We start from the raw sequence: 13,626 nt of genomic DNA on the forward strand, positions 1-13,626 counted from the left end.
ATTACATAGTTAGGGACCCTCTTTTATGTACATGCTCCTAAATATTTAGGTTTCACATATCCCTTTATTGACTATCTAGAATTCCTTCTTCCCATCTAGTATTTGGTTTCAAACTCACTGTGATATTTCCATAGAGCTGTTATTCTACTTAAAAAACTGCTGAGGAAATTTGTGAATTTGTTCAGACCTAGTCCATCAACTGGACACTGCTTTGTCAGCAGTGTTCTGGGTGTGTTTTACACATTGTAGCAGAATTCCAGGGAGCTATTTCAGCAGTTGTCTTCTCTCCTCCATTTTCCAACCTGTTCTTGCCCCATTTCAAAACCCTCCTAAGATTCATAATTGCTTAATAGTGTCATTTTGTCTTTCTTTAGATTTTTGTCATTGATACCACACGTTAAGATATATTGTTGATCCTTTGAGACAAGATTAATAGATGATTGTGTGTGCATGTGTGTGTGTGTGAGTGTGTGTGTGAATGTTGGATATGGGGCAAGTGAATAAGGGAAGAAGGTATTGCTAACTCCTTTTTGCATTTTAAAAAATGAGTATCATAAATTATGTAACTCGTCCAAGGCCATGACTTGTATACATAGACTTTACAGGACCCTGAGACACCAGGTCTTTCTTCCATACAGTAACTTGCATTTAAGGCCTGCCTTCAGATCCTCCATCATACATGGCATTTAGATGTTACAGTTGGTCTCAACTCTTTTGGTCTCAATGCTGTGGACAGATGGATGTACTTGCTTCCGAGCACCCCACAGGAATGACTTTCACTCTGTTTTTACTTGAGCATCTGCTCTATTTGAAATGCCCTGCCTTTAAGGTAATTAAGAAAAATCTTATTTATTGTTTACCCCATCTTAATTTTGACCTTTTATTGAGATCTTTTGTGATCATTTGCTTCTCTGAACTCCCATAGTCCATAATGATAATAAAAACTAGCTATTTTTTTTTTTTTTTTTATCGAGGGCCTAATATGTCTTCGGCACTCTTAAAAATCTGGTATTTTCTTATTTAATTTCACAAGACATTCTGGGTAGATCATTCTATCCTAATTTTTCAAATCTAGAATTTTGCCTTCCCAGAGTGAATGAGTGGCTACATCAGGATTTCACTGGCATTTTCATTATGGTTTCTCATCTGGCACATTTGCTCCCCCTTTTCTTATGTATTTCTCAAGGGTGTTAGCTCTCCTCCTGTGGCAGCCATGGAGGTGCTCCCCTTGGGTAACTTAATAAATTTTTTTTTTATTCTTATATTAATCCCCATACATTACATCATTAGTTTTAGATGATCCCCTTGGGTAACTTAAAGAAAGAACCTAACATTCAGCAGTGAAGGATGTAGTTAACTGACAGGTATCCAGTTGCAGTACCTTTGAGATCGACCGCAGCTTTAGCAGAGGCCAAAGTGTTCCCAAGCAGTCAGTGACTGAGCCTGCCTTCTCAAAGGGGTGGTCATTCCTCCAGACCTCCCACTGGCTTGTATGAATGTTTATCAGATCTGTACTGCAGTCTGAAGCTCTCTGAGACATTTCTGCTTTCCTTCCATCATTCCTGTTGCCAGTGTCATGTCTGGATCATGGTCTGAAGGCTTTTCTGACCCAATCCTGATTCCTACTCTTTATCTTTCACAGGCCCCTCTCCACCAAATTTCATGTAATCCTACTTCTACATCAACATCTCTTCTGGGAGGACCTCACCTAATATACTTCCACTCTGTGCTAATTCATTAACTCACCATAAGCAACTCTCTTCATTTTATGCCATTGCTGAATCACCATCTTGTTTTGGCAGTTAGTGGTTAGACTATTTATGCCACATTTCTTTCTTTTCTTTTTTCCCTCAAGTAATGACACTACAGTTCTCTGATGAAGGTGATTATGCTCTAAATTACTTGGGACCTCTATACCATAAAACTTGACCCAATAGGAAGCATATATGGTGGATCATTTATTACCTTTTGTTGGATGAAAAAAGAAAGCAATGAAGTGAATTGAACAGACTGTTTAGCTAATCTTCTTTAGAAAAGTCTTCAGATTCATTAACTTGATAAGGATTCAGCACTAAGAAGACAACAAAGTGGGAAGCAAAGAAATGGTATGTGTGTATGTATGTGTGTTTGCATGTGTGTATAGATTGTCTCAGTTTTGAGCAACTGGTGGTGTACTTCATGTATTCCATGCCTACTATCCCATTTCAGACTATCAGAGAGGCTAAAACCCATGACATTCCCTGTTCATTCATTCATGTTTCTGAACATTAATTTATTTAGTGTATCTATGGGTTCTTTAATGCATCTTTTACCTTAACTTAGTCTTCTATACATTTATTCTTTGATCATTCTTCCATCTATCCACCCATAACTCAATCATTCATTCACAAATTGCCTGCTATATGTTAGGTTATGCTGGGCTTAGAGAAGACCACATTGCAGATACTTACATTGAACTGTTATATGTATGCACATTTGTCTCCTAGATTTTAAGTCACTCTTGTCCAGTATCCAGGGATGACTATCTTTCTAGACTAGTTCCTTACATTTCATTTGCACTTGATATGGCACTATACATTCAAGTTGTGTTTCTTTATGAAACATCCCTTGGTTGGTAACTTCGTACAGTCTTCTGACAAGTCTCTTGACCTCTTAGCCTGCCTTTTATTCTCTAGCTTTGCTCTGACACCAGAGTCTGATGTTGGTATTGCCGAAAGGACTCACAACAAGTAATTAAATCCTGGAAAACTAGTCAACTTTCCAGTATTTGTCATTTTCTTTACTTGGACAAAAAAATTAGAGCAGTCTTTTCTCCACTATTAATATTAAACATTCACAGAGATCCTCAGACTATTCACAGAGATCTGACTTAGAACTTAGATCTAGATTATATCTCAGTCTGTCTTACAGGTGAATCTGTAGTTTAGGATGGCCCAAATTAACTCTGATTCAGCAAACAAAGAGAGAAACTTGCAGGAAAAAAAGTCTATTTTAAGGAAACTCTCATCTCTGAGTTCAAGTCCTTTCAAATGAATATTTTCTCTGCTTATCTTCAATAGCAAAATAAGAATCACAACAAACCATAATTAATTTCAATCATTCTTTTCTGGAATTTGAAAATTTCTCCAAATATTTGGAATTTTCTGAAGGAATCAGACAGATAATTGCTTCAATTATTCTACACATGCTTTTTTTTAAAGTAGCCTTCACGCCCAATGTTGGGCTTGAACTCACAATCCTGAGACTAAGAGTTGCATGCCCTACTGACCCCTACATGTACTTTTTAAAGTATACCTGACCACCTTGTTTATTGGTGTTTCTGACTATGCACCTAAGAACATGTCAGCATCTGCAGAAGATATTGGGAAGTGTCATTTAAGGATCCAAATCCTGAAAACTTTGGTCCAGGAATGAGGGCCCATATGACTCAGCAGGGGGGCAAGCAGCAGTCTGTGTATTGTGATTCTATTTGTTTAAAACAGTCCTGACACATACCTTTTTTTTTTTACAGATGAGGAACTAAGACAGAGAAAAGTTAGGTAACTTTCTCAAGATCATAGAGATAGTAAAGTTAGTTGGAATTTGGGCTCAGGAACTTTGCATTGGACATTGTCATATCCAATCAAGGGACAGGTATCTGGGGTCATTCCCTGGAGGAGAAGCCATATAACATTTAATACAAAGTGCCTAAAGTCTTGGCAGCCTCACATATATTTAATTTTTTAAATGTTAGTTAATTGAACAAACACTCGGATTGATGGATTATTGGAATTAGAAGAGAAAGAGCTCGAGGGTTTCCTCTATTCACTGAATGTGGGGATGTTCTGCATAACCAAATGCAGGTGGGATGGGGTAGGAGTTTGTTTACTCAGGTGTGAGTGGTATAAAGACCCTGGATATCTAGACAGGGAGGAGGGATGAAATCATAGGAGAGAACAGAAAAAGAATTTTTTGAATCCAGATATTTTTTTGCAAACCTGTGCAGATCCTGCCCCCCTCTCTGTGTGCTTCTCATCATCTATATTTACTTGGGCCAAGGGGAGTTAGTAATGCAAAAAGAAAGAGAGAACTTTCTGTAGTACATGTGGTTTGGCGTCCTAGAAGAAGAGGGTTTCCTCAGAGCTGCTGTTATCTGCTGTCTACTCTGGTGTACTCTCCACTATCCCCATCTACCTTGACATTTTTGCTTCCACCTGCTGGTCCCAGGTTTCACTGAACTTCTAGAGCCCAGGCAAAGGCAGAGTTTGAACCCAGGATGCAAGATGTGCCAGATCCCAATGCTCAGTGTAACTCATTGAGGATAGAGAGTTCTTCCCATGGAGCTGCTTAGGTCCAAGGCTCCACTGTACGGAAAATGTGATTTCTGGGTCAGGGACCTCAGTCTCCAGCAGACAGAAGTTAGTGAGAAGACAGGAAAAGAAGGCTGGATTAGGAGAGGGAAAGATAGGGAACAGAAAGGAGAGAGGAGAAACTTCAGAGCAATCATAGTGGACATTACCGAGTTCCAGGCTTTTTCTGATTCAGAAGATTTCCTGTCACTTTGGTCTTTTCATGGTGGGATCTCATCTGGACTGGGATGGTCTCTATGCCCATGGGAACAAATATTTCTGTAGCCTAGTTACAGGAGAGGCAATCAGTCCTTTTATTTATTTATTTTTTCTGGTTGGAAGTGACAGTGAGAACAGAAAACTGATTACCCCAGAGCTAGATAGTCTTTTTTTTTTTTAAGATTTTATTTATTTATTTGACAGAGAGAGACACAGCGAGAGAGGGAACATGAGCAGGGGGAGTGGGAGAGGGAGAAGCAGGCTTCCTGCGGAGCAGGGAGCCCGATGTGGGGCTCGATCCAAGGACCCTGGGATCATGACCTGAGCCGAAGGCAGACGCTTAATGACTGAGCCACCCAGGCGCCCCCAGAGCTAGATAGTCTTAAAGGTAGAAGCTTCAAGACAAACATTTTCTGAGCTCTGACTTGGTCCTGCCTTTTTCTCCTACTCATTACATGGTAAGACTATCAAATCCTCAACAAAAACTGTGAGGAGTTTCCCTCCAATGGTCATAGCCCCAGCCACAGAGGCATCTCTTTAATTTCCTCTCTGATTCAAGCCCACTTTAAAACTCATTAATTAGAGAAGTTGCAATTTGTAAGAGCCTCAGATGATTCTATTCAGTATGGTCTTTTGGAACGTCTGTGTTGGAGTTATAGCCTAGGATAAGATCACTTTCCCAAAATATAGCCCCTTGGAATGCTGAATATTTCATGCGGAAGGAATTTGAGAAATATCAGGTGCAGAAAGGACTTTCTGACCTTCCCCTGAAGCAAATCATAAAAACCCTCATGTGAGAGGTGCCCTCCCTATACCTGGAGGAAAGGGGCATCCTTATTGCCAAAGGTGAAGGGACACAGGGAGGAATCTGAATAGGCCTTGCTAATTACCAGCCCCAGTCTCCCCACTCCCATTTCCTATACTTGGCTCACTTTTTTCTTTTTTTTTAAAGATTTATTTATTTATTTGAGAGAGTGAGAATGAGAGAGAGTACATGAGAGGGGGGAGGGTCAGAGGGAGATGCAGGCTCCTCGCTGAGCAGGGAGCCCGATGCGGGACTCGATCCCGGGACTCCAGGATCATGACCTGAGCCGAAGGCAGTTGCTTAACCAACTGAGCCACCCAGGTGCCCCATGGCTCACTTTTTTCTTATCACATCTTTCCATGACTTTCCCATTTTTCTGTAAAAATACTCAGGTTTGTACCCTTTGATCAACATGTTCCTATTGTAAGGTGTTAGCTAAGCTATTGGTAGTAATCAAATTCTATATACAGGTGTACCAAATCAATATGTTATATACTTTAAACTCACACAATGTTGTATGTCAGTTATATCTCAATAAACCTGGGAAAATATCCCACTCAGGTTTAACGGTTTCTTCTGGGCTTCTTTTTGTTATGTCCCACAAAACTTATCTTAAATAATATTTGTATCCTTTTCTCTTGTTAATTTGTCTTTTGTTACAGGGGTCTCACTCATGAACATGAAATGGTATAGGAAAAAGGTATTTTTCCTTCCTAGAGGTGTAAGTATCCTGAGTTTAGAAACCTTGGATCCATCAGCATTTGTAGAATTAGTAAGTTTTTTCTTTTAATCTTGAGAAATTCTAATGAAACCAGAATTCAAAAAGGAAGAAACAGAAAATAACACAGTCACAATACAATCCCCTTGTTTTAATCACTACATTCTCACCTACTTATGAGAAAATTTTTCATAACACTCAAATTAAGATATAAAATTAAAGTATTATAAATATTGTCTTATAGTATGCTATATAAGATTCTTTTAAAAGGCTAGAGTTTTGGAACAAATAATATTGTCATTTATATTATTTGGTGCAATTATAACAGCCCTTTATCCAGTCCTAAGGGTTAACTTAAGGGTTAGCAAATTAACACACTCCTTGCTTGCTGACTGAAGGCCCTTGATCTGTAACAGAATTAATTTATTTTCTTTGAAATTTGCAGATCATTGGTCTTGGGGAATGAAAGACCAGAACTTTCCCAGGCCACAGAGCCCAGCAAGTCTATTTGAAACTGAATTGGCTTTCTCATTAACCCAGTAATCTTTTAGCAAAATATTTTTCTTTTTTAAGGTCACACAAATGACTTTACTAACCCTCCTTTGTGCATCTGTAGACCTTGCTCTCCTTTACATAAAGAACAGAATACTCTTGCACAACCACCCCTGGGCACCAGACCTTCTTGCACAACCTGAGAGCACCAAGATAACTCTGTAGTTGGCATCATCAAGTCTGCATGTAATAAAGAAATGTCACAGACCCCTGCACTCCCTTAGCTGATTAAACCCCTTTAAAAATCTCTGGGCCACGCAGAAACCTTGGAGTTGGCTTTTGGACAAGAATTCACCTTTTCCAAAGGCATACAGCCTCCTGAATAAAGCTAACATTCCTTTTCACTCAAAACTCATCTCTTGAGTATTGGCCTTTTGAGTGACAGGAGCCAAAATTGGGTTTTGGTAACAAAATTACTTTTTGGTACAGTTATAATATTAAACATGTATTTAGTGCTCACTAAATGTGTGTGTGTGTTTTTTTTTTAAAGATTTTATTTATTTATTTGACAGAGAGAGATACAGCAAGAGAGGGAACAGAAGCAGGGGGAGCGGGAGAGGGAGAAGCAGGCTTCCCGCGGAGCAGGGAGCCCAATGCGGGGCTCGATCCCAGGACCCTGGGATCATGACCTGAGCCGAAGGCAGACGCTTAACAACTGAGCCACCCAGGCGCCCCATGTGTGTGTATTTTTAAAAAGAAAACCACAAGCCCCAAATGGCATCACTTAGCTTAGGGTCCCATGTCAGTAAACCAAGACTTAATTCATAACCTAACTGCAGTTTCAACCTCCCAGGAAGGTAACCTTTAGCCAGTCAGCATGGGAATTTCATGGTCAACACTCGGAAATTTACTGATAGGCCCCTGTGTTCTCCTTAGGAGGGCAACCTTGCCTAAAACAATGGATTCTTTCCTAATAATTTCCCTTTCTCCACTCCCTCTCTCTGTTTGAAAACTTTCCCTTTGGAGCTCCCTTCTACTTGCTAGATGGAACGCTGCCCGACTCATCAATCAATTAATAAATCCAATTAGAGCTTTAAAATTTACTTGGTTGATTTTTGTTACTTAAATATATGTGTGTGTATATACATATATATGTTTATATATATATAACACAGATATTAAGCATACATTATACATATATATCAAAGCACATTAAAGTTACTGAATAAAAACAAATCTGGTATCCTAGAGGAGTGTGGTGTGGTAGCTTAGAGCAAATGCTTTTGGGTATACAGATTGTGTTCAGAAGGAGGTAATAAAACATTTTCTTTGCATTGTATGCATGAGGTAGTGAGCTATTCCATTCAGGTGTGTACTCTTTTCAAAATTTTGTTGACATATTAACTCTTATTGTGCTTTTGTGAACTGCAGGACAAGAGATAGTCACAAACACCTAAAGGTTCCTTAGTGACTCTATGTTACCCCTCTGCTGAGGTTGTTATAAAATATTGTTATCTTGGATAATAATGCAGTCAAGAATGACTATTTCTAGTACTCAAGCAAGAAGCAAAACAGGAAAATAGGTTGAAAATGAAACAGAATGTTAAAATGGGCTGAAACATGTTTATCTTATATGAAAATTCAAAGTTTGATAATTATAGATCGAAAGAGAATGTTTTCCAAGAAGAATTGATAATTGGCAAAAATGGCTTAGACAAATATCTTTTAGGTAGAAAGTCAGTGAAGTTCCACAGAGGGTAGTTTGAGGGCACCAGGTGGGCACAGGGACATAAAGAAGTGGGAGGCATGCAGACAGAGAAGAAGGACCACAGGGCTTATGGTCCCCTAAAGTGGAAAGAGGTCATCATAGACCTTGTGTAGGAACATATTTCTGTATTTTTTTCATTTGAAATTCAGAGCAAAAGTCTTTCTTCATGATCAGTCCCAGGCATTGATGCAGTGAATTCCCTATATCCATACATATTCTGGGACAAACAGATGTTCTGTATTTAACAGCTTCTCAGTGATGTCCCTCTCCAGACTGACTCCTTCCCCATCTCTACGTAGCACTATTTGATCGTACTGAGTCTTCTCCCTTTCCACAGCTCTCCCCTCTCCTCTTCTCATCATTCTAGCTTTACTCCCTTTTATGCTCTTTTTGTAGTAGGAGTGTTATACTTATATATTTACTTGCCCTGAAAGGCAGAATTTTAAAGATGGCCCTTCAAGATTCCTGCTCCATGGTTCTTCAAACACGAATATAGAGACTGCTGTGAAGGGATTTTGTAGATGTAATGAAAGTCCCAAATCAGTTGACCTTAAAATATGAGATTATACAGGTGGGCCTAATCCATTATCAGCCCTTTAGAAGCAGAGAATTTTCTCCAGATGGTAGAAGAAGGGGACATGAGAGAGATTCGGAAGGTGAGAAGTAGGTGATACACTGTTTTGAAAATGGAGAAGACCATATGAGAAGTGAAGGGGTCTCAATAAGGAGAGAATGATCCACAGTCAACAGCCAGCAAAGAAATGGGGACCTCAGATCTACAGTCTCAAGGGACCGAATTCTGCCAACAATCTGAACTTCCAGAGCCTGTGGAGAAGAGCCCAACCCAGCCATCACCTTGATTTTGGTCTTGTGAGACCCTAAACAGAGAACCCAGTGGTGTCTGCCCCAATTTCTGACCTAGAGAACTTTAAGGTAATAGATGCATGTTATCTTAATTTGCTGAAGTTATTATAGCAATAACAGAAAGCAATAGAGAACTGGTATACCTGTTAAATTGTGACTTCCCTGTGTTGGCCACATTTTCTATTTCTGCCTATTTCCACGGACCTTACCACCACCCATGACCCTTTCCTCCACCCCATAAAGGCCAAGTCTTTGTTTTCCCCTTCTCAGAGACCCAGGAATCTTTTATTCCTATAAAAATCTTTCCCCAGAAACATTAGTTCAAATTGAACATTCAGGACACAAAATATTTCAGGGTCCATTCTAATTTGAATGACTTTAAAAAAAGTGACTCATGAGACATGTTATTAACTAAGTCTATGAAGCTGAGAAGGTTTTCTGACTTATGTGCTCTGTGTCTGAATAGTATTGATTCTGAGCCATGAAAAACAAAATAGCTTCTAGCACTTTCCTTGATAATTTTTAAAAAGGGAGAATCAGCAATGCACATTGCAACATGTGACAAAACAGGAAATCAGGAACTTAATGTCAATCATGAGATTTCTTGCTGCAGTTCTATTTTGTGTTTCTTTCATGTTATATCTCTTCTGTGCTGAGACACTGTAAATATTTTATCATCATTCTTCTCAGAGCTGCTTTCACCTCCTTGTTCTTCCAGCTGTAGATGAGTGGATTCACCAGGGGAGTGATTACACTGTACTGTATGGAGAGGATCAACTCCAGAGATGAGCCTGAGGTTGGCATGAGATAGCGAACAATGGCTGAGCCATAGAACAGGGTCACTACTGTGAGGTGTGAGGAGCAGGTGGAGAAGGCCTTGCTTCTGCCTGTGGTGGAGCTGATGCTCAAGATGGTGGAGAGAATGCGAACATAAGAGAAGAAGATCAGGAGGCAGGTCCCAATGGCATGCAGGAGGGCAGAGCAGAGTAGCATTGCAGAGTTGGTGGAGACATCAGAGCAGGAGAGAGGGAAGAGGGAAGGCAGCTCACAGGAGTAGTGGTGGATGGTTTGAACCTCACAGAAGTCCATATTCAAAGCCAGGAGGATGTTCATGAGTGCATCCAGAAAGGCCACGACCCAAGAGCCCCACACCAACCTCTCACATAGCTGTTTATTCATTACCTGTCCATAGAGCATAGGGTGGCAGATGGCAGCATAGCGGTCATAGGCCATCACTGAGAGCAGGCAAGCCTCAATCCCTGTAGTGGTAAACACAAAGAAGACCTGAGCCAGGCAGCCCTCTACTGAGATGGCTTTCCTCTGAGACAGGAGGTTCTCCAGCAGCTTGGGCACAGTGACTGAAGCATAGAAGAGGTCTTGGAAGGAGAGATGGCTCAGGAAGAAGTACATGGGTCTGTGGAGGTTAGATTCTGTATGGATCACAAGTATTATCAGCAGGTTCCCCAGCAGAGTCAGAAGGTAAATTATCAGGAACAGAACAAAGAGCAGAACCTGGACATGGGGGTCAGCAGACAGCCCGAGAAGGATGAACTCTGTGATGCTGCTGTGATTCCTTGAGGCCATTTATGGTCACTGTTATTTAGAGAAAAATTAGGAAAGAGATTGAAATCTCTTCTTTCCGTAACAGTTTCCAGAAGGCATCACTCTTCTCTATTTATTCCCTATATCTTCTGAGCCACAAAAGCCCAGATTTGGGGGCTCAGTATCCACTCTTCTCTATTTATTCCCTATATCTTTCCCTGTATCTTCCTTCTTGCCTTGTCTGATCTCCATTTTCATAGCCCTCACATATGCCTTTAATGGTTCCATGGAGTCCTTCTCCTCCCTGGCTCTCTGCTGTGCTGTCTCTGAGCTCAGAAGATTTCCAGCTGCTCTGATTTTTACCTCAGGCCATGAGATCTCCATGTTCACAAGGACTAATTACAGGAACTTCAGATTATTAATTTTTTTTCTAAGGGAAGTTACAGTAAGGCCATGAAAATAATTTACCTAAGAGCTAGGTACTAAAGGCTGAAGCTTCAAAAGCACATATCCTCTGAGCTCTAGCTTGGTCCTGCCTTTTTCTCCTCCTGGCTGTATGAAGACTCTCAAATCATCCACAAAAGGTATGGAGGGCTTCTCTCTGGTAGTCTTAAGTCCAAATCCTTGGGCATCCCTTTTTTTAGTTTTCTCTCTGACTCTAAATACTGTTGTACTAGGAGAATCCATGAAGTGAGTGATTCCCAGATATAACCCTTCAGAAGGGCAGGTGTAGATTAGGCAGTCAGTAATTAGTAATTGGCCAGCAGAGCCTGACACCCCAGGAGACCAAGGAGCCAATGTTTTTTATTCTCTGGAGTCATAGCTTGAAGTCCAACTTTAGACTCACACACAAAACAAAAAAATTTTAAAAACTCAAGGGATTCTATTTAGTGTGGCCTTTCGGAACTTCTATCTTGAAGCTTTGATTTTGATGAAAACTCTCAGGTGTTTAGTGAGTTTGAAAGGAGGCAAAGTAGGTGGCAGCATCCTTTATGTGCTTAGTCTCAGTATGTCACATTTGGGAAAGCAAAGGGAAGCTGTTCATTGATCGCAGGTTATTTTCCTTTGCCCTCATAATTTGAATTCATAAATATCTCTCAGATGAATATTTTAGTGATCAATTGTGTCAACAATCAGGGAGGTTTTCAGGGAAACTGTTGAAGGCAGGTCATGAAAGCCAAGGAAGAGATGGTGAAGGACTGAGCAATCAACAGTGACAAATACAACAGTTTGATTCTGAATGATTAGAAATACAAAATACCCATTGGATTTTATTTTTTTTATTTTTTAAAAAAGATTTTATTTATTTATTTGACACAGAAAGAGACAGCGAGAGAGGGAACACAAGCAGGGGGAGTGGGAGAGGGAGAAGCAGGCTTCCCGCCGAGCAGGGAGCCTGATGCGGGGCTTGATCCCAGGACCCTGGGATCATGACCTGAGCCAAAGGCAGTCGCTTAACCAACTGAGCCACCAAGGCACCCCCCCCATTGGATTTTAGACTTACAATGTATTGTTGTCTATAAGGAACAGTGGGAGCATTGGCCAGATTGAAGAAGATTTAGATGTGCATTAATGCTAAAAACTGGTATGTTTTTTAGAAGAGAATGAGACCAGAGCAAAAATAATAATGAAGATTTATTAATTACATACCAAATTCCAGGTTTTGTCCCGCACATTTTAGGTATGATAACTAATTCCTCACAATAACTCTATGAACTGGAATTTTATTACCCTCATTTACCCCAAATGAGGAAACTGAGGCACAGTGGAATATCTGGTCCAAGTTTATAAAGTTATTAAGTGGTGGAGTCAGGATTAAAATTTATATCATAAGACCTTAAAAACTGCTTTTTTTTTTTTTTTAACTTGACTAAATAGCCTCAAATGGGGAAATTGAATTTAAGGTTTGTGATATATATATTCTTTTTATTTTATTTAATTAATTTATTTATTTTAAAGATTTATTTATTTATTTGAGAGAGAGAGAGAATGAGAGACAGAGAGCATGAGAGGGAGGAGGGTCAGAGGGAGAAGCAGACTCCCCGCCGAGCAGGGAGCCTGATGCGGGACTTGATCCTGGAACTCCAGGATCATGACCTGAGCCGAAGGCAGTAGCTTAACCAACTGAGCCACCCAGGCGCCTGTGATATATATATTCTTATAGACAGAAAAGGAGCTGTAGATACAAAACAAAGAGAGGGGAGACTCAGAAAGCAAAATCTAGTGTTCTGTTAGAAGGCTGTGCCACTTCTCTGGACATTATATAAGCAAACAGGGAGCATAACACATCAAGATCTGTTCCTGAATTCAAATGATAATAAAGGGCTAGATGGATGTTTCTTTTTCTTTTCTGATATGCAGATACTTGGATTTAGACATATCTGGGATTTATACAAGTAATCACTAAAAACAATTGAGTGATTTTCAAAGATATTTGAAGGTAATATTAATGTAAAGTTGTAAGCATAGCCTGTTTTGATAACAGAGTCAGACAATAATAACATGAAAGGAAGTTTATAAACTTTTAAAGGAAATTCATAAACACAAAATTGTAAGAGAAAGCCTTAAACAGCCTCTTTCAGAAGGCTGCCTAGTAATTTCCAAAGTTCTTAGAGTTTGGAGAAAAATTCACAGGACAGAATTTCCCAAAAAGATGGCAGAGGAGTTGGGGACCCTATTCCAACCAGTCCCAGGAATTGAGCTGGATATCTACCAGACCACTCTGAACACCCATGGAATCAGCCTGAGATGTAAGAAGATAGATCTGGATCTCTACAAACAGAATATCACAGGTGGTTGGTTTCCAGGTATGAAGTGGGGAGCTGTGATTCTGCGGGCACATATCAGAAGACAAACAGAAAGGGAAGGGAGCCGTGGGGATCCTGTACCA

The 13,626-nt window shown here is 40.0% G+C and overlaps 1 protein-coding gene across 1 annotated transcript; it reads right to left on the reverse strand.

The window, feature by feature from the left end:
* Positions 1–9,769: 9,769 nt before the first annotated feature.
* On the reverse strand, positions 9,770–10,778 carry LOC118008502 (olfactory receptor 8S1-like). The gene has a single exon (XM_035002047.1). It carries the CDS (start codon positions 10,776–10,778, stop codon positions 9,831–9,833), a length of 948 nt encoding a protein of 315 aa, XP_034857938.1. The 3' UTR covers positions 9,770–9,830.
* Positions 10,779–13,626: the final 2,848 nt, after the last annotated feature.

Source organism: Mirounga leonina, unplaced genomic scaffold (genome assembly GCF_011800145.1).
Source record: "Mirounga leonina isolate KUSES-001 unplaced genomic scaffold, KU_Mleo_1.0 Mir_126, whole genome shotgun sequence".
NCBI lineage: Eukaryota > Metazoa > Chordata > Mammalia > Carnivora > Phocidae > Mirounga > Mirounga leonina.

Coding starts and splice junctions, on each gene's coding strand:
- LOC118008502 (XM_035002047.1), bottom strand. CDS start 10,778: ATGGCCTCAAGGAATCACAGCAGCATCACAGAGTTCATCCTTCTCGGG.